The sequence below is a fragment of the Suillus bovinus genome, assembly GCF_016758785.1.
Source record: "Suillus bovinus strain UH-Sbo-P2 chromosome Unknown EDB93scaffold_52, whole genome shotgun sequence".
Classification (NCBI taxonomy): domain Eukaryota; kingdom Fungi; phylum Basidiomycota; class Agaricomycetes; order Boletales; family Suillaceae; genus Suillus; species Suillus bovinus.
In genome coordinates this window covers 80,564-104,550 of record NW_024542108.1, presented here as the reverse complement: position 1 = coordinate 104,550, position 23,987 = coordinate 80,564, and the positions used below count along the sequence as shown (strand labels likewise).

At 48.0% G+C, this 23,987-nt stretch overlaps 7 protein-coding genes across 7 annotated transcripts; 5 read left to right on the top strand and 2 right to left on the bottom strand.

The window, feature by feature from the left end:
- Window positions 1-6: 6 nt before the first annotated feature.
- Window positions 7-1,783, top strand: EDB93DRAFT_692227 (uncharacterized protein). Its single transcript, XM_041457110.1, has 5 exons — window positions 7-227; window positions 281-577; window positions 629-718; window positions 777-830; window positions 882-1,783. Exons 1-5 carry the CDS (start codon window positions 186-188, stop codon window positions 1,533-1,535), a joined length of 1,137 nt encoding a protein of 378 aa, XP_041305093.1. The 5' UTR covers window positions 7-185; the 3' UTR covers window positions 1,536-1,783.
- A 304-nt stretch (window positions 1,784-2,087) lies between these two features.
- On the top strand, window positions 2,088-3,588 carry EDB93DRAFT_691911 (uncharacterized protein). The gene is made up of 6 exons (XM_041457109.1): window positions 2,088-2,380; window positions 2,445-2,628; window positions 2,682-2,885; window positions 2,945-2,976; window positions 3,028-3,365; window positions 3,416-3,588. Exons 1-6 carry the CDS (start codon window positions 2,215-2,217, stop codon window positions 3,506-3,508), a joined length of 1,017 nt encoding a protein of 338 aa, XP_041305092.1. The 5' UTR covers window positions 2,088-2,214; the 3' UTR covers window positions 3,509-3,588.
- Window positions 3,589-5,689: 2,101 nt separating this feature from the next.
- On the top strand, window positions 5,690-9,544 carry EDB93DRAFT_1322188 (CHAT domain-containing protein; the record flags this gene model as incomplete). The annotated part of the gene is made up of 11 exons (XM_041454951.1): window positions 5,690-5,975; window positions 6,033-6,183; window positions 6,242-6,381; window positions 6,429-6,526; window positions 6,787-7,164; window positions 7,186-7,402; window positions 7,427-7,444; window positions 7,484-8,117; window positions 8,335-8,504; window positions 8,544-8,581; window positions 8,603-9,544. The coding sequence occupies exons 1-11, from the start codon at window positions 5,936-5,938 to the stop codon at window positions 9,542-9,544; spliced, it is 2,826 nt and encodes a 941-aa protein (XP_041305091.1). The 5' UTR covers window positions 5,690-5,935.
- A 2,324-nt stretch (window positions 9,545-11,868) lies between these two features.
- EDB93DRAFT_1252946 (uncharacterized protein) lies at window positions 11,869-16,126 on the top strand (the record flags this gene model as incomplete). The annotated part of the gene is made up of 9 exons (XM_041453364.1): window positions 11,869-12,753; window positions 13,016-13,192; window positions 13,250-13,405; window positions 13,453-13,560; window positions 13,620-13,763; window positions 13,814-13,991; window positions 14,034-14,230; window positions 14,283-14,427; window positions 14,481-16,126. The coding sequence occupies 9 exons, from the start codon at window positions 11,869-11,871 to the stop codon at window positions 16,124-16,126; spliced, it is 3,636 nt and encodes a 1,211-aa protein (XP_041305090.1).
- A 1,862-nt stretch (window positions 16,127-17,988) lies between these two features.
- Window positions 17,989-19,921, top strand: EDB93DRAFT_1162611 (uncharacterized protein). The gene is made up of 5 exons (XM_041450087.1): window positions 17,989-18,271; window positions 18,320-18,412; window positions 18,476-18,589; window positions 18,652-19,182; window positions 19,240-19,921. The coding sequence occupies exons 1-5, from the start codon at window positions 18,116-18,118 to the stop codon at window positions 19,618-19,620; spliced, it is 1,275 nt and encodes a 424-aa protein (XP_041305089.1). The 5' UTR covers window positions 17,989-18,115; the 3' UTR covers window positions 19,621-19,921.
- On the bottom strand, window positions 19,485-21,108 carry EDB93DRAFT_1297992 (uncharacterized protein). The gene is made up of 6 exons (XM_041454638.1): window positions 20,880-21,108; window positions 20,641-20,824; window positions 20,378-20,581; window positions 20,287-20,318; window positions 19,900-20,237; window positions 19,485-19,841 (listed from the first exon to the last, which is right to left on the bottom strand). Exons 1-6 carry the CDS (start codon window positions 21,085-21,087, stop codon window positions 19,749-19,751), a joined length of 1,059 nt encoding a protein of 352 aa, XP_041305088.1. The 5' UTR covers window positions 21,088-21,108; the 3' UTR covers window positions 19,485-19,748.
- Window positions 21,109-22,186: 1,078 nt separating this feature from the next.
- Window positions 22,187-23,539, bottom strand: EDB93DRAFT_1090014 (uncharacterized protein; the record flags this gene model as incomplete). The annotated part of the gene is made up of 6 exons (XM_041446251.1): window positions 22,187-22,279; window positions 22,347-22,684; window positions 22,729-22,760; window positions 22,820-23,023; window positions 23,083-23,266; window positions 23,332-23,539. The coding sequence occupies 6 exons, from the start codon at window positions 23,537-23,539 to the stop codon at window positions 22,187-22,189; spliced, it is 1,059 nt and encodes a 352-aa protein (XP_041305087.1).
- Window positions 23,540-23,987: the final 448 nt, after the last annotated feature.

The window sequence follows — 23,987 nt, the reverse complement described above, 5'->3', positions numbered from 1 at the left end:
TCTCTAACTTATACTATCCTTTATTACGTGTCACACCTTTGTTGATTTCGTCTGAGACCATCATCCGGAGAGACTGACATCAGCTATCTCCTGATGACGATGTCAGGCGAGTTCAGAATTGTCCCCTCCCAGGCGGACTATTTCATTTCGTCCTCTTCTTTGTCAACTTCCTACTTCATGCAACCATGTTAAACGCGAAACCTACAACCTCATCGTTGATTGTGCTAGTGAGCTTTCTGCTTGTGTCTACTGATGAGCTTCAAGATTGACAAACCTCCAGCGTGGCTCATCATTCAGCAGCGTATCCTCAGATAAAAGTTCGAGCTCATCGGACTTTTACAAATATTCCTCCCCGTCCTCTTCAGGACAGACTACTCCTGAAGATGATGAGAATAAGATGTTCCAACTTGACGTGCGGCATACTTCTTCCGCCTCTGAGAGCGATGCGAAGCTCCGTCCCGTTTTGAGAGGCAGTCTTGCTATGAAGAAGGCTGCAACTGCACTGCATTCCCGGCAGCGCACGTTGTCTGCTGCTGTGAAGACGGTGAGTAGGGCATTTACAGTCTTCAAGAAAAGGGTGAGATGGTCTCGTATTCATTTATCACGCTAAGCTAACCAGTTAACTCAGAGGTCGGACGAAGAAGAGCCGGTTTACATTGCCAGTCCATTGCGAGAAAGGTTTGGTAGGAGGATTTCGGTCAAAACCAAACCAGAAGAGGTCAGTTAGTACATCAGCAGTCGCATGCATACAGCACTAAGAAAGTTCTTGTGGACAGTTCTACAGTCTTCCCAACCGATACTTCTCTGTCCATGATTTGCCTATGCAAAAGGTGCGTTCGTGTTATTCATTTCAAGTCATCGAACCTCGCTGACATCCTCAGGCCAATACTATTGGACATAAGGCGGAAAGAAGGGTTGCATCCATCTCGGGGCCGCCGTCGTCACGCATCAATAAGCCATCCCGTAGACCACGCAACCTTGATTTCAGTCTTCCTGGGTTCGTTGAGGAACTACAGGCTGCTATGCCCTCGTCCCCACCTGCAGCCGCACAAGTCCCTCTCGCTGACTCTTCTCATGAAGAGCGTGAATCGTCCCAGCGCATCGTGGTTCTCACCAGTATTCTCCGCGGTGTGCTGTTTGTTCCCTGGTGCGCAACAGTAGGCGGTGCGGTGCTTCTATTCCCTCAGAAACTCGAGCTCGTGGTATTCCGCCCAGGCTATCTCGAGTCCTTACAAGGTATTCGCCGCTTCGCGCACTGGGCCGACTGCGTATTCCACCATGCCATGATCTTCCTGGCGCTCGTCGTTGCACTCATTTGGTACAAGGCCGCTGTGGGTGTTCCGGTGGCTTGTGGGCTCGTGTCCAGGTTCTTGTATGTTTGGACCGGCTTCCAAGTGGACTCGAACATCCCGTTGGGTTGGGATGATCGACAGAGCTTGTACTTGTTGGCGACGGGCACGGCGTTTGAGAAACAGACGGTTCTTATTAAAGGCTGTGAAGGAGAGCTGAGGATTGCGCAGTTGAGAGACGACTGATTGTCAGGAGTGCTTATACAGGGAAGGTCAGAAGTGCCTACAACCATAGAGGATGAGATTATAGTCACGGATCATGATGCAAACGAAGATGGGACTTGGGATATTGATTCTATGTTGCTGTCAAGTGGTCTCACATCCATGTAATTAGTACCTCTAGCACTATGAAAACGACATACAATTCTGTCACCTGCCACACTGGTAGAACATAGTTCTGCCCACAACATTGAGCGCTACTTGCTGGCTAAGCACAAAGAGGTACGCACAGGCTTACTTAAGCAATTGTATGTAAGATTATTGGAAGTCCATAAACATGACTAAGGGATATAGTGTCATGAATTGAAAGAACCAGTGCGAAGCTACTGCGCACGGTCACGGTATACCATACATTTTACAAGCAAGCTGGCGCTTGTCACATAGCATCTTGATCATACTTCATATCTTTACCAAGGAGCGTCGATGATGGAACTATTCCGATGCAGGCCTTATTCATCATGACCACTCACCAGTCAGCATTGACTTGAGCAATGCAATGACCACTACTGGCCCTTCTCATCAGTGCATGACGTGGTCTAAATGGCGTACTATTAAAGTCGGTCGAATTTGAATTCTCTTTGAATCTATTGCAAGCTTTCCGACTCAACATCATGAAGAAGTCATACCTCGAATATGTGATCGAGCAATGGTCCGTGGTGCCCCTAGTGGAGACCTATCTGGGAAAACAGTTCTTGTTGTCGGCGCAAATGTAGGCATTGGACTCGAGGCGTCAAAACACTTTGCCCGTATGCAACCAGCGCGATTGATAATCGCCTGCCGTAGCGAGGCCAAGGGGAAGGTCGCTTTGGCTGGTACGTATGACCGTTTATAATGAATTTGATGTGAGATGATTGACTTCTGCTTCTGAACTTGAAGAAATCGAACGAGAGACCGGATACAATGGATGCGAGCCCTGGATAGTCGACCTTGCTAATTTTGCATCAGTGATCGCATTTGCAGATAAATTCAAGAGGGAGGGCGGCGATTTGCATATACTGGTCATGAATGCAGCGATCGCGCTGCCCGTTTACCAACCTACCATTGATGGCTGGGAGACCATGTTGGTCTATTTTATTTTTCTGCGCGCAGTCGAGGCTCATATTCATCATTCAGACTACAAGTCAATTACCTGGCAACATCATTGCTTTCGTTGCTCCTCATTCCACAACTAGTTGCTGCAGGGAGAAAGTCTACAGTACCTTCACGGATGGTGATTGTGTCCAGTGGTGTCCTCTACTGGCTTACGCCCGCGAAAGAGATCGAGACTTCCTTGAAACCACTTGAAACGCTGGGCAGCGAAGAGTGGTGTATCCCCAAGTAAGCGAATAAATAAAACTTCACATTTATATGAATATCCCTTACTTGATATCTCTCAGCCACATGCAATCCCGGTATTCTGAATCAAAGCGTATGTTCCTCCTATTTTCTCTGCCGACTCCAGCCTGACAAACTCGACCAGTATTGAACCTCTTCTTCGTTCGTGCTTTGACGGACAGGTTACGATCCGTCACACCACTCAGTACCATAGCCGTGACTCCAGGATTCTGTTATTCACAACTACGGCGCGTCTGGTACGAGAAACCGACCTTTTCATTTGTCAAAATAGTGCTCGCTATTCATGAGCGTCTTCTGGCGTGGACGGCTGAACAAGGCAGCCGCCAGCTTATATTTGCTGCGGTGGGCGGACGAGACGATGAAGAGAATATGAAAGGCGGGTTTGTAAGCCGTGGTCGCCTCGTGGAGGTTGCCGATTTTGTGCTGAGCGACGAGGGTCATAGAATGCAGGACACTGTTTGGGTAGGAGTCCAAGTCTGCCTTCCATCCATGACACTGACCTTTTCTCTCAGAATGAAACGATAGACATTCTGAGCGGCGTTTCCGACAAGATTTCTCCAATAGTCCGGGATTATCTAGTAGTACCTGACTCGTCCATAAACTGATGGCATGTGTATCAGTTGTGCGCCTTTCGCTATCTTGAGTGTTCCTTTTATATTGTCTGCTCTGGTGATTTTGTCTCCTGAATGCCAGAAATATCAACCGTCGAGCTCGAGAAATATTCAGATCGAGGAGTTACGGGGTGTCAATTTGTAGTCCAGGAACTAATTCCCGCTACCTTTGTAGTGGGTCTCCTACCTCACTGATTTCAATGATCGCACAGCACTGACGAAGAATGCTAGCGGCCAGTGCACGTGAACTTCTCGCATCATGCCATGAAATCTCGACGTGGCACAGTATCGGGCGCAGTGCGGTTTCATGTATTCATCCTGCAACTTGGCACATGTCCTTTTGAGGCTGAAATTACCCTCCAGCCACTTGTAGGCCTCAACCTCACCGCGGCCCTGCAGCTTGTCCTTGAATTCGTGGGATCGCTGAGTACTCGCTGTATCATTTCTCTCGCACTGGAAGGCCTTTGGTATACCAGTACTGCATTTTGTTTCAGCTCCCACAGTATGTATTAAATCTGATCTCGCTCTATTTTGCACTCAATGCGAGACCTTTCACAGCGAGATGGGACAGTGATCATCTTGCACCACTAACTTAGTGTTTCAAGGTGCGTTGCAGCCTTGTACTCCAGGCCGCTCTCTCCGACCCTTACTTCTCAACAAACAGCCTTGGGAACAGATTCTGCAGCGGGGCATCATGTTTCGCCTTGATGGGGCCGTCAAGCTCCACCGGGCTGTATTATTCTTCAGTTCACCCGGTCATTCAAGACGATCCTCGTCTCTGAACAATCTTGCAAACAGCCTTCGAGATAGATTTCGGAAGCGGGGAATCATCTCTGACCTTGATGAGGCCATCTAGCTCCTTCGGGCTGCATTGCTCCTCAGTCCACCCGCAGGCTCATTGATGATTCAGGGAGATTGGACTGCACGCGCGCTGCGGCAGCGCTGCACAAGGCCGTGAAATTGTTGCGCAAGAAGAATGTTTCATTAGAACAGCAGATTGTATTTGTCCACATCGGTGTGTAGTTAAAGACTCGGTTTGCTACATTATTCCATTTTCTGTACATATTTCTAATTGTTTTCATTCCCTCTCTTTCTTGTTGCTCTGCATGATACTTTGGTGTTGTTTTGTACTGTACTAGAGCCATACACAGCGTCCTGTTGACTCAATCTGATTTACTTCTACATACATCTGGTGGGACCAGGTGGGTTGGAATGACGCGGCTGCAATTGGACTTTATGTAATTTGGCGCGCGAACCAACCATCTACACGTCCATTTCATATTCAGATTGATATCATTTATTTCTTCTAATCTACTTGATGCACGTAGTGCAAGGGGGTTTACACTCAATAGCGTGGCCCTCCGCACCACCTCAAGGAACCCCTCCCTTATTTGCACGATTGGAGTCGACGTCCATCTTCCAGGAGATACGCCTCGTTCATTTTTCATGGTTCCCTCATCGTATGTCTTTTCATCCGCTTTCTTTCACAATTGACTAGACAATCACTCTGCACCCCGTTCCATCGTCCCTACCTCGAGCACGACCCCTCTCCCTCGCCCAATCCCGCACTTGGGGCATTCACATGTTTACTGCAGAGTTCCGCTCCCATGCTATTTTTCTGTCTCAAACCACACCAGTGCAAATAATCATGTCCTCGACCAAAATATGATCCCATCACCCTCCCTACACGATGGACCTGCTAGTCTGACCTATAATGGATATTTCTCTTTTACAGGATTCAGTTTGATAACTCTCGGCGGTGGATGGCAACAGTTACGACTTCATGGATACTCCGTCCGTCAATCATCACATTGCTGAACGGGCATATAGTTATTTGAATTCTGGCTTCTGAAGTTGATGTTCTTTTCTTATTCCTCAGTACAGCCAAAATCATCCACCCCCACGGTACTGTAAGCTCATTCGGACGAGTCATATATAACTATTCAACTTGTCTTTGCGCGCTCTCTTCAACGATGTAAACATTGTTTGCATTGCCATTACCTTGCGAAATATACCCTATTATACATTTTGTCTTTGTGTGCTAACTGAGTAGTGCGATACAAGTCTAGGAGCAGCAATTACTATAAGACTCGCTCAACTTTGGCGGGCTACTTTCCCTCAAAACTGTTCATGACATTGTTTACTCAGCACAGATTGTTCCGCTAGTCCTGGTTAGTGATTTTGATTTTCAGCGCTTAGTGCAACAGTATCAGGCTACTATCAGCGTCTATCACGCCGATTCTAACCGTTGACAGTGGAAATACATGTGCAGCAGGACCTGAACCCTGAACCCTGGACCCGAGTCTCTCTCTCAGCCGAACTCCATCCGCAGTTTCCATAACCCCCATCTTCCTCTTTCACTCATTTCGTCCACCACTCAGTCTGTCCTCAATCCTCATCATTTCACTCCATCGCACTGCCATGTCTGGTAGCTCAGAAACCCGATATATCAGACTTGAAGGCGAGTTCATCTGTGTTACCCTCTTATCTGTTCATGATCCTCACACTCTATCTACAGTCATCAGCGGAAAGAATCTTCAAGTCCCTTCTGGGCGCATTCCCGCTGGAATTTACATATCCGTCAAGGTCGACTCAAGGAGATGCTGGAAATCGGCCATCAGTGTCTTATCATCTGGTGAATCTGTAGCTTGGGGGAATACTGTAACTCTGTAAAGTCCATGGTGCCTTTCTAGCCTGATCCGAGAATTGATTTTTTTTTGTTTATAGATCATCACACACCTCACCTACGTTGTCATTGGCGATCAGGGCATCCTATGAGCTTGGTCGAATGCTAGGCAGTGGAGAGGTCATTGGAGAACTTGAAATGTCGTGGGATGACCTACTCGACTATGGAGATGAGCCATTCAGTGAGAGATTCGCTTCTCATTCATACACGTGTACTAACTTCTTGTAGATCTACCCTTCCCACCCATGCCCGATGTCCAACCTTCCATCGCACTGAAGGTTGCCGTTGTGCATACTTGCGACGATCAAAATGGTGCACTGTCTGATGTGAGTAACGCTGGCCCCCGTTGTTAGCTTTTGCTGACAGAACACCTACTGCAGTCCCTTGTAGATTGCAAGATTGTTCGAGATACGGATGCGGGCCACCCGCGATTTGCCGAATATGTTAGACACAAAGGGCCTCTTACCTGAATGGTGCGATGTGGTATTTTCAGTTGGTTCTGGACCAGTGTCCGTTCAGCCATCCAGACCACATAACGGCTCTCACCAACCTTGCATATGCGCGCCTTCAAGGCTATATTCGCAAGCATCACCGAGACATCAACTCCACCATATGTCTCTTCCGTGATGCGCTTGCATTGCGTCCGCAGTGCCATCCGGACCATCCCTTATCTCTATACAATCTCATTGAAGCGCTGACTTGGCGCCACAACAAGAAAGGTACTGCTGCCGATATTAGCGAAGCCGCCCAACTCTATCATGAGCTACTCCCTCTCTGTCCAGAAGGCACCTACCTTCGTAGCATTGCGGCAGGGGAGAATGGTGTCGACTATGTAATCAACGGATGCAACAATCTTCCAACAGATGCATCTGATGAAGGCATCCACCTTCGAAGAGTCGTCCTCGAGCTCTGCCCTTCAGGCCATCAACTTCGTCCCAGTGCCCTCGACGAGCTTGCACAAGCAGTTGACGCACGCTTTGATCAGCATGGCAGTACCGATGATGTTGACACCAGCATACAACTTTGTCGTGAAGCTGTGTCTCTGTGCCCCGAGGGACATGTTGGCCGTGATGCCTACCTGAACAACTTGGCCGCCTTCCTCATGTCCCGTTTCAATCACCAAGGAAAACCTAACGACCTGGATGAGAGCATCTCTTTGCACGAAGAAGTGCTGCGCCTGTGCCCTGTTGGGCACATATATCGTGATTGCACATTGGACAACCTAGGGGGCGCCCTCCTCACCCGTTTCAGAAAATGCAACAATATCGATGACATCACTCGAGCTAGCAGCCTCTATCGCGAGGCACTGAAGTTGCGCCCACTTGGGCATCCATATCGAGACACCACGCTTAGCAACCTTGCCCTCGCCCTGCAAACCAGATATGACAATTCTCATGTTGGCGAGGAAATTAACGATGCCATTGACCAGTATCGCGAATGTCTTCGATTACAGCAGCTTGACCATCCAACGCGCCATAGAACTCTTTTCAATTTGAGCTCGGCGCTCTGCTCTCGTTTCACGCAAACCCAGAAGAACAAGGATGTCGAGGAGGCCATCACTCTTTGTCAAGAGTCATTGGCAGGTCTGTCTTCACTGCACCCGGACAGGTATTTCAGCTACATGTGGCTGCAGGAAGCCTATTTGTCTCGTTATCGGATTCTACACGATGCTGTTGATTTGTCGCTTGCAGTGGAGAACTTCAGACTTGCATCGCGGCACCCCACTCAAGGATTCCCGGGCCGCATTATTACAACATACAATTGGACTGTTGCAGCGGAGAAACATGGTCATGGATCTGCAATTGAGGCCTACTCCACATTTTTCGAGCTCATGGATGCTCATTTGGCAACTGCGATCTCTGGCAATTTCACTGGCGCGAAGCTGCTGCTGCCTTCAAAGATATCAGATCACTGCCAGTAGATGCAGCATCATCCGCCATCCGCCATGACAACCCACTGGCAGGCAGTCGAGCTCGCAGAGCAGGGTCGCGGCCAACAGTGGTCACTAGCATCTCGACTCAGGACTCCAGTTGAAGAACTTGAGTCAGCAAATCCTGACACTAGCGCACAATTATATAGAGCTAAGCAAGCGCGTTTCCAATGCAGCCCAGAGTTCAGCGACTATCGCCGACAGCGCTGCCGCTGATCGGGCAGCAACAGAGTATAGGAGACTTACAAGGCAATGGGAAGGTGCGGTAGCTGAGATACGTGATCTTCGGGCGTTTTCGCGGTTCCTACTCCCACCTTTGTACGAAGACCTGCAAGCGGCAGCGCGTCAGGGCCCGGTCATCATCCTCATTGCTAGTCAGTACTCGTGCAGCGCCATCATTGTGCCGACATCAGGAGGGCCCCATCATGTTCCCTTGCCTTCCGTCACTCTCGTGGATCTGACCAATCTCAAGGATCGCTTCGCCAGAGCAATACGACACGCATCCACCCTGGGCTCAAAAGTGCCGCGGAACGATCTAATAGTCCTCTTGCGGACAGTATGGGACGAGATTGTGCTGCCCATTGTCAACGTCCTCCAGCGTGTTTTGAAATTAAAATTTCTCTCTCGAATTTGGCTGTGTCCAACTGCAGCTTTCACGTCTATTCCTCTCCATGCAGCTCATCCATTTCGAACGAATCCAGATCGTTCTAGGGAGCCATGCTTGGAGGATCTCTACATCTGCTCTTACACACCGACACTCTCAGCTCTGGTCGGATCTAGACAGTTGATGAAGAAGCGCGTCACTCCATCATTCGTGACAATCGGACAAGGTCAGCCAGGTGCAGGGAAAGGCAAGGCGCTCTTGGCTGTCGAGAGTGAGCTCGAGCTCGTCCATAAGCTCGTTCCCGCAGGTGCCAACCACACCACTATTTCTCGCGATGCAGCCACGCGAGCAGGCGCACTCGAAGCTTTGCAGCAGAACACCTGGGTGCACCTAGCTTGTCATGGCAAGCAGGACCCTGCGCAGCCTTACAATTCACATTTCGTCATGAGAGACGAGGATCTGACACTGCTCGATATCATGGAAAGAGACATTCCGCACGCTGAGTTCGCATTCTTATCAGCGTGTCATACCGCCGTGGGCGATGAGGAAACGCCCGACGAAGTGATTCACCTTGCAGCTGGCCTCCAGTTTTCAGGGTTCAAGAGCGTTATTGGCACACTATGGCAGGTCGACGACGCTGTCGCCAAATACGTTGTTGAAGCCTTCTACACGAGCATGTTTGAACATTTGAAGGATGGTGGTGTGATGGACTGCACGAAGGCAGCCTGGGCACTGAATCGTGCTACACACACCGTGAAGACGAAAGTGCCGCTCGAGCAGAGGATGGTTTTCATTCATATCGGTGTGTAGTTCTATGTGGTATTGCTGTCGTCTGATACATATTCATAAGTTGTTCATCTTTCATTCTGTTGTAAAAATTCTTGTGGCCTATCTCGTTTTCGTATACTCTGTCATGTTTTTGGCGATTAGAATGTTCACCAAAGTCCTTATGCACTTGACTTGTTTGCAGCCTCGTCCTCTCCTTGAGTACTTAGATAGTTGGAGCCGGGGCCTGTCAAGCTAACTCACGCCTTCTAGTCATACCTTTCAATCGGTCAGGACTTTCTGCATCACAGAATATTAGCTAACTACTGTCAAGCTAGAAGTAGGACTCTTCCAACTCGATTTATGCACCCGTTGAAGTCGGTAGTTTCATCGACCCCGGATAGCTGCTCTGACTTATGGTCCACCTGTCATAAGGCACTGCTTGTTGCATCCGCTTCGACATGAATGCTAATCTGCCAATAAGGCATGCACTTAGTATATGACGACAAACAATATTCAATCTTCCATGGCAATACTTGTGAAGGGTTCGACCATATACCCCTCCTCGATCTACTCATCCTCAAGACCTCCTGTTGACGTTATAATGAAGGTGTAATTTTTCTTTGCGATGGCCGCATCCAATGATGGACCATCACTGCTTTATCTCCATCTCACTACATATGGACATGTGATCATGCGCTTCCCACTAGGCAAATGCGTAACGTCAAGTAGCTGGCATAGCCTCGCATCGTCTTCTGGGGAGTTACTACTGCTGACGTCTTTTTCATCTCAGCAGCAGGAGAAGATATGGATAAATCTCACTCATACTTCATGCTTTCAAGCCATTCTCATGTTATGAAGCATCTCAGATAAATTCAAAGGTCTTCAAATGTTCGCCTACAATACCCATTGTACAAGTAGCATTTAAATCTATACAGAAACAGCTGCGCTGACTGACCCCTAACTGCCCAATCAACTTCCAACCATGATACCCAAGCTCAAGATAATTCACTGCGGTGATGCACTGCTCTGGCCGCTACGGAAGATCGCATCGTTTTTTGCCACTCTAAATGTTAGTACAAGGAGTCAGTCATGCCATTGCTGAATCCTGGATACAAAAACACTATCATACTCACAGGCGTTGCTGTACATTTCATACTGCAACATTGCTCGGCCACCTCGCAGGGTAAGTGTTCATCAATGCAATCAGCACTGATGGCCGTAGACACTGTCAAAGCAACGATCATGGTGAGGAAGGAGAAACGCATTGTTGTGCAAGGTGATGAATCTGCTAGAGTATTCTCGAATAATAACTCTGGGGATGGGAAGACACAATAAAAAGACTACTTGCTTTTATATACCGAGTGTAGTAATGGAGGACACAGCTTCCGACCGGTCGGGTTGGAAGAATGCTCATTGCTATTGAATGGCACAAATTTAGGCAGAAGCTGTAAGCTAAAAGCCACTTCATATTCCGTGATGGCGTGGCTGAAACGTTACTTCTCAGTGAGCGGATAGTGTAATGTCCGCTGATGCTCCGTCGCGTCCGAGTTGAAGTGCGATTTAAAATCGCAAAAACTTCATCCTCAACGGAATCACCGCCTTAAATCGGGGAATGAGTAAGCTCTCATACGAAAAATACGTAGCCTAGCGGGGTGACTCACACGTTGTATGACCTCGAGGGAGTACCTGGATTGTTTTGCGTTCTTTGACGCACGGCGGAGTTTAACGATAATCTTGGTTGAATGGATGACTGGCTACCGGATTCTAGAAATTAATAAAGTGTCAAGAGTTTACCCGACGAAGTGGTTAACTCGTTCGTGGATGAATTTAGCCGATGTGTATATACTGCGTGCCAGTGTTCCAGATAGTTGACAGTCATGCACGGATGATACTAGACATGAAACAAACTCTCAGCCTCCTACAGGCTAGCCGCTATATCAATAACTCACCTGCTGTGTAAATTGGACGGACGAATTAGGATGCGAGAAATCATCGATGGTATAGCAAAGATACATTACAACTAAATTATCTATGTGCTGCGTCCATTAATAACTGCCATCGATGGAAGGAGACATGCAGCAGAGAAACAAACGCACCATTTTGTGTTCTTGACACGTTTCGCTAGCCCGTTCCTGCGGCTGAGCGACACACAGTGCCTGAAGATGAAACTTGAGATACCAACCATCGAGAATGTGTCAAAAAGGACGCACCTTCTTGTCATGGAATATTACTAGTACTTGCAAACAATTCTCAGGCTGCCCCCAGCGCTACACGTGATGTAGACGCGGCCGGTAATTGCCAGTGGGGAGGATCTCAAACGACATTAGAATTAAAGTCCACCTCACGATTGTTCGACCTCCAGTAAAATGTCGGAACCCATTCCAATCACTATACCCCTGCGAGAGTTCAAAGGTCATGAAAATGAAGTAAATGCAGTCACAGTGTTCCCCGATAATCGACGGATGGTTACGTGCTCCTATGACAAGACACTTCGTCTGTGGGACTTGAAGACAGGTGCTGTGTTGCAGAAGATGGAGGGGCATCGTGGTTGGGTGTTGAAATTGGTGGTATCACGAGATGGGCAATTAATAGCAAGTGGTGATACAGACGGAGTGTTCATCGTTTGGCACGGAGAAACTGGCGAATCTCTCACCCAACCTATCGAAGCTCACTCCTATCAGCCCATCTACTCGCTAGATTTTTCTCCTGATGGAACAGTGCTGGCTACTGGTTCATGGGACAACGCAACGAAGCTGTGGAACACCAAAACTTGGAAGCAACAAGGAGATTCAATCAAGTGTCGTAGAACTATCAACTGCATACAGTATTCGCCGTCTGGAGAACGTCTTGCCATCGCTACAAACGACAAGATCGAAATATATAATCCAGACACGACGGGACACGTCGCATCCTTCAAGGCCCACACATTATGGAACTTGTTCCTCGCGTGGACGCCCGATAGCGCACGGATCCTCACAGGTGGCGATAATTCTGATCCTACCATACGCGAATGGGATACAACAACCTGGAAACAGGTTGGTGATCCCTGGACCGGTCACACTCACTACATCTATTCCATCGCTGTCAATGCTACTGGCACACTTGTCGCATCATCATCTTTTGACAACCACATTCGTCTCTGGCGGCTCTCAGATCAACGAAACATTGCTACCTTCAAGCACTCCTCCATTGTTAAATGTGTCACTTTCTCCTTGGATGGCAACTACATCCTCAGCGGAGGTGTTGATAGGGTGATCTCGGAGTGGGCACTACCTCAGGGTTCCAATTCAAAGGCATGTTTCCATCCTTGACTCGCGTACCACAATTCGAGCATGTCTCGTGAAGAACATGATAGCCTGCGATGCATACATAGATGGAGATTTATCTACTGCCAAAGAACTACTTACGCAAGATACCAACACCAATCCAAACAACCATACTTCCTACGCCCATCACTCAAAGGCATGTTTCCGTCCTTGACTCGCATACTGAAATTGAGCATATTTTGCGCAGATCCTAGTCATCACGACAGCCCGCGATTCATGCATAGATGGAGACTTAACTACTGCCGAAGCACTACTCACGCAAGATATCGACAGAGATCCGAACAACCATACATCCTACGCCCATCGCTCATTTGTTATGGCCCGAAAATACAATTGGGGCGACGCCCTTCAGGATGCAATCAAAGTGAGTCATACGCGCTGATCATGGCTCCCTTACAAGGCTAACTCGATAGTGACGAAGTCCATCAGCATTCAGCCCTCATTGACAGGGTATATTTCCAAGGCTATCGCCCTCTGTGGACAAGGCCATATCCTGGACGCGAGGCCAGCATTTGATGTTGCATCAATTTACACGGACCAAGATTCGCAAACCATTTATTTCCTGCTCTTGATCAAAGTATGTTAATTTGCCTCCCATACTCTCCGTTTCATTGCGTATTTCAGGCCATCGCCTTTTTCAATGCAGATCAACATGACGAGGCAAACCTGCTCCTCAAAGAACTTGCTGCTGGTTGTCCGAATGCCGATACTCGCGCATGTCATATCGTGGAAGTCAGTATCAGGCAGCCACGCTGGCTCATCAACACTAATCTTTACAACTCGCACATTAGGCATATATATGTGTTCAACTCGGAATTAAAGCCTTAGATGGTGCACGCTACGAAGAAGCTGCTGACCATTTCACTGCCGCTCTCAACTCCAGCGCTTTATCATCGAAATCGGACATTCACGAAGTGTACCAGGATTTGGTGGTGGTACGTTAATACGCATTTGAGGCATTTTTAATAAACAGTCTCTTGTCCAGCTCTTCGGCTGGGATCTCAAATCGTTATGGCTCACTGCACACCAGAAATGTTGTCATGCACTTCTTCGGGCAGGTAAACTCCAAGATGCCGTGAAATCATACCAATATATGATGGCTTCGAGTGACGAAAACACCAAGACAGACTGTCTTGACTGGTCCAATGGCAAGTCTGGAGTTTGTAATGTCACACAGGCTACAATTCTCACCTGCATTTAATCAGCTTTCACAGAAGAATGCAGCGCGCTCTGCATTACCAAAGGAGATGCTGCCCTCGCTGCAAGCAAATATGACAGGGCTATTGACCTATACTCGGCATCGATTGGCCTGGATTCTGCATCCGATGTCGTCTTTATAAATCGTAGCAAGGCAAAGTTGGGAAAAATGTCATGGGAGGATGCGCTTCTCGATGCTCAAAAGGTGCGATGACATCTATGTTTTCCTAGTCCATGTTGACCTCAGCAATGCATAGGTTACCGAACTCAATCCTTCGTCTCATGTTGGATACCAGTTAGCACATACAGCGCTGCATGGCGCGCAACGTTATGACGAAGCTATCAAGGCCTTCACAATCATGTTGTCCAAATTGGACGATGCTCCCGAAGTGCAATTACGAAGTAAGCCATAAAACACTCCTGTGTAATCTCGATATGCCTATCTCATCTTGTAGATCTGCGTCAGCAGTATGTCTGTCCATCTGAAACAGAAGACGCTATTCGAAGAGCAGTTTGGATTGAACTCGAAAATGCTCCCCTTCGTCTGCTCAACACCTCTACGGGTCTTTTGTGTGACCGAGCAGCACAGCTAAACTCCTTCAAAATGAGTCTAGAGTACAACGAGCTTATTTCATTTCTCACAAATGATTCAAACCTGCGAATAGAGCGTATCAAAGACGTAGTAGCGACATACTTCCGCTGCGTTCTGCTATCACACAGGTGGGAAGAGACAGAGGTACTGCTGGACGACATTCAGAACAAAGATTTGCGCGAGTTGGATGGAATTGACGGCATCGCGAAGTTGCAGTCGTTCTGCAAAGTCGCTCGTGATGCTGGGTATCGCTGGGCATGGATGGACACATGCTGCATCGACAAGAAGAGCAATACCGAGCTTCAAGAATCGGTCAACTCCATGTTCGTCTGGTACCGCCACTCAGCGCTTACCATTGTCTACTTATGCGATGTCCCTCCTTTATCTCAGCCCGGTGCACTGGAAAGGAGTGTTTGGAACAAGCGAGGATGGACCTTTCAAGAATTCGTCGCTCCGAAAGTTGTTATCTTTTATCAGAATGATTGGTCATTATATCTCGACGATCGCTCTACCAACCACAAAGAGTCCCCTACAATCATGAAGGAGTTGGAGGATGCGATGGGTATAGATGCACGGGCCCTAGTGACCTTCTGTCCAGGGATGAGCGACGCCCGACAAAGACTTCAATGGGCCTCATCACGTGTCACTACATTGCAAGAAGACATCGCGTACTCGTTGTTTGGCATTTTCAGTGTCCACTTACCTGTAATCTATGGCGAGAAGAAGCAGAACGCGCTTGGGCGGCTTCTGCAGGAGATCGTGGCTCGGTCGGGCGACATCACTGTCCTCGACTGGATCGGACAACCTTCCGAGTTCAATAGCTGTCTTCCAGCCTATATTACCTCTTACGCCACTCCTCCACGCACCCTTCCATCTTTGTCTGAATATCAGATTCAGACAACTATCTCTTCACTGCGAACAAATTCCGTGGCTGTGGATTTGGCTTCGAAACTTTACGACCAACTTGATAACACGAGCGCTGCTCGGTTTGCGAACTGCAGACTACATCTTCCTTGCATGGTATTCCGTGTTACAGAAGTCAGTCTGGGCTACGATTCATCACAGGATACTCGATATGAAGTCAAAGCAGACGGGCTTCATGACCTGCTGATCACCACCAAAGAACCGATTCTTCAGCTCTCGCGGATGAGGCCTACCCAGCAAACCTTCATACTTGTCCGTCCCTGTAACCGGTCTCTCCTCGAGCTACCAGACTTTGCAGATCTACAAGACGATACAGAGAGCGAAGGGGATTACTTGACGCCACCTTCTTCTCCGTCAGACGACTTACCTAGCCCTTCTCTTGTAAAACAGGAGGTGGATGATTTAGAATCGCGAGCATTGCGATTGCTTGTTCAACTTGGGCAGCCTTTTAGCGCCTTTTTGCTAGCGCGACAGCGTGGCGGAGAATACAAGAGGGTCGCTTCAGATCGGGATATCATTGCTCAGGTCAAAGATTTCGCTTCTGCTCGAGATCTGATGGACTCCAGGACGATAGAAATACTGTAGGTTCAAATTTTTCCCAAAAAATCAGCCTAGGATCTGGGCGGCTTTCATTGGCACTTCGTATATATTCGAGAGTCATAGACATGCATGTGTAGCGGACTAACGATATTTTCCTTTCGAGGCGCGCCATCATGGACATGTCTGCGCTGCTGCAACTTGACCATTTCTGTGTCGGTTAGTGTCAATTGATACTTATCAAGTGGACCGCTGTTTCATGCCACTACGTATAGCTTATATATGTCATGAGGTCTGCTCTAGTTCGATCAACCTAGACTCGTGACCAATCTGTGATGTCTAAACCGTCGATAGATGGGCTTGTATGATAGCGCGAAATGCTCCATGCCGTGTCATGTCGCTAACGTCTAAGTTAGGCCAAAGAGCAATTTGATCTTTGTTACAGTTGATTGCAATAATATCCCGGATGACCCGCATATTCATGAGGTCTAGAATCATGTGCACTGCGCAAGTTCGATGCAGAAGTTCCGCAGCATATTTCTGGAGCCCACTAGCTCAGGTACTATTGCTGCCCCTTCCTTGATTTTACGAATGAGTGAATTTACATATTCCATCGACAGATCCAGCGCTGGCTCAACGTCATGAATCTAATGTTGCTACCCCTTTAAATACAGCCAGCGACTGTACTACATCTCCATTCTGCTTTGCTGGGTCTTTTCTATAACACCCTCACACGAAAGTCATACCGCAGCTACAAACGTCCAATCTCATATACCATGCCTCCCTATCCCAGTGCGCATCACTGCAAATGCGGCAAGTCGACGAAGAGAGCCGCACAACTTGGTTACTGCCCCAAATGTTCCGAAACTTGCGAGGGAAGAGGGTCAGCGACTACAAAGGGAGGCGTGACGCAGGCTATCACCCACAAGAAATGGGTGAAATACAAGACAGAGTCATGTTCTGCTTGCGCGGCCGCTAGACAGGCCATTGAGAGTAAGAAATAAGGAGGAATTGGTACGCTCAAAACAAACATCATTGTCATCGGTTCTACATCATGCATACTTTCCTACAGGACGTACAGCATATCTGTTTTGAAACTGGTCTGGAATTTTGGAGAGGAAGATGTTGGGGGATAGTTTATGGTGACTCTCCGTCTTGAATATGCTGAATGTGTGTTGCTTTCCGCTTGAGTTCTGCTCAAGAATATTATCAGTAGTGGTAACAGCAGTTGGCGATACCTGTGTGACTGTTAACATGTTCCAATCAAAACCAGGACATTATCTGAAAATTCCACGACGACCTCAGAAAAATCATCCTCTGGCACAATAGCGACAGCCAACTCACCATCAGATGGTTAGCTGGGCATATAGGTTTGATGATAAGACTTATATATACTAGGTGCATTTTGCGTCTGAATGGAGTACAGCTATGTTCTCAGAAATGACTGAACATTTCTGGCGCCGACACTGAGTTGCACATCGCCTACCAGTGCCACCTGTGAATTGGGTGATCGAATACGCCCAACTTGACATAGACGGGCTGCATAAATCCTGGATGAAGCCGCGACGCCTTTGACGGGTCCTCGATGTCGTAGAAGTGTATATGATCATCTGTCGAGAGAACTGTAACACAAGAAAACGGATGTCCAGTAACTCATTGCAACAAGTCCTGTTAAACGCTCAATCGAACCGACAGCGAAAGACAGGAGACACCCACGTCAAGGTTATTGCCAACTCAGGACGTGCATCGACTAGCACGGGTCTGTATTTTTGTCAAACCTAGGCTCATCATGATCCGACGGTGGTGTGTTCGTGTTTTGAGCCGCATAGCCTTTGCATGTAAATAATTACATAATTAATTAGGTACGGAGTCTGGCCTGCGGGGCTTCAAGTGAGCTTGAATCCCAAACTGAATGAACTGAGCAGCTACATTATGATATCAGTTCTTCGTGCAAAGTTTCCCACACCTTTTGACATACTGCGCCATTGCCAGTGCTAGTGATCACGAAGAACTCTTTCCAATCCAATCTCTTGTAGCATGGGCGATATCGATGATGACCGAATGTCTACATTTTCCTACGACGGAGACGGCGAACCGGATTCCTTTAACCTCGCTGAATTGCAGTCAGTCGTTGATCTTTATTTCTTGACGAGCTGCAAGCTGGAGAAACTGGCTGAAGGAGGTTATCACAAGGTCTGTCTGGCCTTACACGGCACAGATCATGTCTGATATTCTTTATAGATATATGATATCTTGCGTTCGGATGGCGCTCCTCTTGATGCTGTCGTTCGAGTGGCTTCTCCTGCGTTTCCAAAAGACAAACTTGAGTCGGAGGTAGCTAAGAATACACGTTGTGTTATTCATATCGGTATTGAAGACTTTACGTTCGTTTGAAAGGTCGCGACGTGCAAGATGATCGCTGCGTTCACAAATATACCTGTTCCGCGAATCCATGCATGGAACTCTGATGCGTCGAATCCTGTTGGAGCGGAATACATGATCTTGGATAAAGTAAGTCGCCAAATCTAACGTGTTCCATCTGGAATGTTTAACTCATAGATGGCGCACTAAAGATTAAAGGGTCCCCTGCTAGCCATAGCTGGGGGAATCTCTCCGAAGAAATCAAGAAGACTGTGGTGTTGCAGGTCGCACGCTATTTCTTGGAGATATTCGCTCTTCGATTTGAAAGCGCAGGATCTCTCTACTTGAGCCCTTCTTCACCTCAATTCTTCGTTGGACCAATAATCAGCACACCATTCTACCGTGCTCTCGATGGCGTTGTTCGAGTTCCCGAAGCGCCCATCTCAAAAAACGTCGATCCTAACAGAGGTCCTTTCTCTACCGTAACTGAATATCTTTCGAGCAATCTACGAGCAGAACTGGAATTTATTTCCAATCACCGTTCGGTCGTTCTCTCGGAGCTTCACGAATGCGACCCTACTGAGTCAGCAGAGAGCCGACTTGAACTCGGGGAGCGCATGATCAGAAAAGCTATTGAGCTGTGCTCCGTCTATCCGGGTGATATGTTGATACCTCCCAACATCACCACTCCACAAAAACCATTCTCCTTGAAGCTGGACGACTTCCGTTTATCAAATGTTATGGTATGTCTATGCATACCCCCTTATGATGCCTATATTTAACGCGCATGTATGTGGCAGATCGATACTGATTCAGGTCGAGTGACTGGCTTCATCGACTTTGAAGCAGCCACCATTGCGCCTCTATGGGAATGCGCAGTGATCCCACGATGGCTTCAAGATGCGGATGACCCAGAATCCAGTTACGAAGGCGGAACCAGTGAAGAAAGAAACGTTTTGCGTGCTGTGTTTCTTTCGACAATGGAAGGGTCTGCCCGATACCCGGAGTGGAGAGAGGCGTATAACATGGGTCGTCCTTTCCGTCGGCTTACAGACCTGTTGTGCTTCCAGGTAAACGTTTGGGCTTCTGACGACCGTGAGATCTGGGTGGATGAACGTCGTGAATGGGCCAAAACCCACCCCGGAATAGGGTTGCTTGAAAACAGACTTGAACTACAATGACACCCCGTAACACCTCAATATGAATACTTGAGCTCAACCATTGATAATACTAGAGCTGCGACTGTACTATTTCCGGCATCAAGGAGACAATTACACAGAATAAGATGCATAAGGCGCACATGTACATGTCAGTTGATGGAGGAGTTGGGTACTACTAGATAATCCCGGACTATTGGAGCAATCTTGTCAGAAATGCCGTTCAGAATAGCTATCGTCTCATCCTGATAAAAGAAATGTTAGTCATAGATGATAAGCAAAACAGTGGACTTGGACTCTTACCCATACAGTGTCCTGCATTTTAGAGCCCTCGTCGCTCAGCACGAAGTCGGCGACCTCCACGAGGCGACCAAGGCTTACGAACCCGCCTTTCATATTCTCTTCGTTGTCTCGTCCGCCCACCGCAGCAAATATAAGCTGACGACTACCTTGTTCGGCCGTCCACGCTAGGAGACGCTCCCAAATAGCGAGTCCTATTCTGGTAAAGGAAAAGGCCGGTTTCTCGTACCAGGTGCGCCGTATTTGTGAATAACAGAGCCCTGGGTTCACAGCTACGGCACTGAGCGGTGTGATAGATTGCAACCTGTCCGTCAAGGCGCGAACGAAAAGGACATTCAACACTGGGTACGAGTCAGGTTAAAATGGGAAACCAAGACAGGGGGTACGTACGCTTCGACTCATTATACCGGGATCGCATGTGCCTGAGAGAGATTAAGTAAAAGAAATTCGGATGAAGATGAAGATTGATTTGTGTGCTCACTCAGGGATGCACCACTCTCTACTGCTCAGTATTTCAAGTGGTTTCGAGGACTCCTTGACCTCCTTTGCGGGGGTAATCCAGTAGTGAACTTCGCTCGACACAATTACCATCCGTGAAGGTGTTGAAGACTTTCTCCCCGCAGCAACTAGTTGTGGAACGAGGAGCAACGAAAGCAACGATGTTGCCAGGTAATTGACTTGTAGTCTGCCAGTGAAGGATGAGTGTGAGCCACAGCACTGGGCATAAAGATGAAATAGACGAACATGGACTCCCAGCCATCAGTGGTGGTTTGGTAATCGAAATGCGCGATTCCTGCGTTCATGACCAGGATATGCAAATCGCCGCCCTCCCTCTCGAATTTATCAGCGAATGCGGTCACTGATGCAAAGTTAGCAAGGTCGACTATCCAGAGCTCGCATCCATTGTATCCGGTCTCTCGTTCGATTTCTTCAGGTTCAGGAGATAGAAGTCAACCAAATTCATTCTGAACGGGTGTACGTACCAGCCAAAGCGACCTTCCCCTTGGCCTCGCTACGGCAGGCAATTATCAACCTCGCTGGTTGCATACGGGCAAAGTGTTTTGAAGCCTCGAGTCCAATGCCTACATTGGCGCCGACGACAAGTACTGTTTTTCCAGATAGATCAGCCTTCTCCACTGGGGGTACCACCGACCATTGATCGATCACAAAATCGACGTATGACTTCTTCATGATGATTGAGAAAGAAAGCTTGCGAATTCAAAAAGAATCCATTCGAACGACCTTTAATAGTATGCCGTTCGGGCCCCGGCACACTACGTCATGGATCAAATTACTCAGTTGAATGTATGATATGGATAAGGCAATGAATAGCGTTCCTAAGGATAGCTCCGTCATCAACACAGGTGTGTTCAAGACGCTAGCAAGCGCCAGTGCTTGAGCGCTTGAGCCATGAATCAACTGTAGGGATATGTATCAGTTCAGAATTAATGGTGGTATACGTACTATACGGTTCTTTGTCCATGAGATTATACCCCTCAGGCTTGAGTCAGTGGTACTACACCGAAAAGTACGGCGCCAAGCGGATAAGTACTTATCCGCAGTCCGGCGGCGAGTGGCGGACTTTCAAAAAGATCAAGTCAAAAATAAGTAAATCAGCTCAAGTACTCGATCGTGCCCTACTAGGCCTTCGCTGCATCGCGTCCAGCCTTGGCTTTGGCAGCCGCTTCAAGCTCAGCAAAAGTGCCACTCTTGAGGCATATCGTCCGGAAGATGCCATCTTCCTTCTGAATCTGTGTCGATTCTCGAACTCCGCAATCTAGCGCGGTCATGCATGAGCGTGAGCCCGCATAACCTATTGTAACATGCACCTTTCCTGCATCGAGCACAATAAGACGGTCGTAATCAATCACGGTGCGTAATCTGTGCGCGACTAAGAAAATATACATAAGCATGCCAGCCAACCTCTCAAAGTAAATCACTAACCAGTGAGCAACAAGGAATCCGTGAACTCCTCCCTGATCGTTTGGCGTCGGTATTAAAGTCAATGCTGCTTGTTGCCTCATCAAGCACAATAATCGAGCTCCGCCTAAGCAGTGCGCGTGCCATCGCGATGAGCTGCCGTTGACCCTGTGAGAAGTTTGTCCCGCCTGCAGACACCTGTGTATCGAGCGTCTATGTCAGTGACAGCCGTGAATACTTCTTGAGCTCGACCATTGGTGATACTAGAGATGCAAATGTACTATTCCGGCATCAAGGAGACAAGATGATAATTGGCAAGAGTCGGTATAAATTACACAGAACAAGATAGGAAAAGGCGCACATATACATGTCAATTGATGGACGAGTTAGGTACTACTAGATTATCCCGAACTATTGGAGCGATCTTGTCAGAAACGCCATTCAAAATATCTATCGTCTCATTCTGATAGAAAAAAAGTCAGAAATGTCAGTCTTAGATGATAGGCGAACCAGCGGGCTTAGACTCTTACCCAAATAGTGTCCTGCATTTTATGACCCTCATCGCTCAGCTCGAAATCGGAGAGCTCCACGAGGCGACCAAGGTTTACAAACCCGCCCTTCATATTCTCTTCATTGTCTCGTCCGCCCACCGCAGCAAATACAAGCTGACGGCTGCCTTGTTCGGCTGTCCACGCCAGGAGACGCTCCCAAATAGCGACCCCTATTCTGATAAGTGAAAAGGTCGATTTCTCGTACCAGACGCGCCGTAGTTGTGAATAACAGAACCCTGGGTTCACGGCTACGGCACTGAGTGGTGTGATGGATTGCAACCTGTCCGTCAAGGCGCGAACAAAAAGGACATTTAACACTGGGTATGTGTCAGTTTAAGAAACAAAGATAGGAGGTACGTACGCTTCGACTCATGATATCGATGTCGCATGTGCCTGAGAGAAGTTAAGTAAAAGAAATTCGTTTGAAGATCAAGTTTGGTTTGTTTGCTTACTCAGGGATGCACCACTCTTTGCTACTCAGTGTTTTAAGTGGTTTGGAGGAAGCCCCGAGCTCTTTCGTGGGCGTGACCCAGTAGTGGACTTCGCTGGACACAATTACCATCCGTGAAGGCGTCGAAGACTTTCTCCCCGCAGCAACTAGCTGTGGAATGAGGAGCAACGAAAGCAAAGATGTTGCCAGGTGATTGACTTGTAGTCTGCCAGTGAAGGGTGAGTATGAGCCACAACGCTGGGCACAACAATGAAATAGACCAACATGGACTCCCAGCCATCAGTGGTGGTTTGGTAATCGAAATGCGCAATCCCTGCGTTCATGACCAGGATATGCAAATCGCCGCCCTCCTTCTCGAATTTATCAGCGAATGCGGTCACTGATGCAAAGTTAGCAAGGTCGACTATCCAGAGTTCGCATCTATTGTATCCAGTCTCTCGTTCGATTTCTTCAAGTCCAGAAAACAGAAGTCAATCGTCTTACATCAAGTTCATTCTAAACGGGTGTACGTACCAGCCAAAGCGACCTTCCCCTTGGCCTCGCTACGGCAGGCAATTATCAACCGCGCTGGTTGCATACGGGCAAAGTGTTTTGAAGCCTCGAGTCCAATGCCTACATTGGCGCCGACGACAAGAACTGTTTTTCCAGATAGATCAGCCGTCTCCACTGGGGGTACCACCGACCATTGATCAATCACAAAATCGACGTATGACCTCTTCATGATTGGGAAAGCTTGCAAATTCAAAGAGGATTCCGAATTCGAACAACCTTTAATAGTATGCCGCCGTTCGAGCTTCGGCAGACCACGTCATGGCCTGGCAGTAGAGATCGCATTACTCAATTGATTGTATGATGTGGATAAGGCACTGAATAGCCTTCGTAACGATAGCTCCGTCATCAACACCTCATAAAGTATGCTGAAGACGCTAGCAAGCGCCAGTGCTTGAGCCATGAATCAACTGTAGGAATATGTGTCAGTTCAGAATTAATGGTGGTATATACGTACTATACGGCTCTTTGTCTTATACCCCTCAGGCCTCATTGGTTACTAGACCGCCGAAAAGTAACCGCCACAGCATGGGTGACTTCCTGCATCCTTATGTGCCGAGGAGCCGCTGTAAAGCGTAAGCAATTTTCAACTCGGCACGTCAAACGCACCCCCTTCCAGT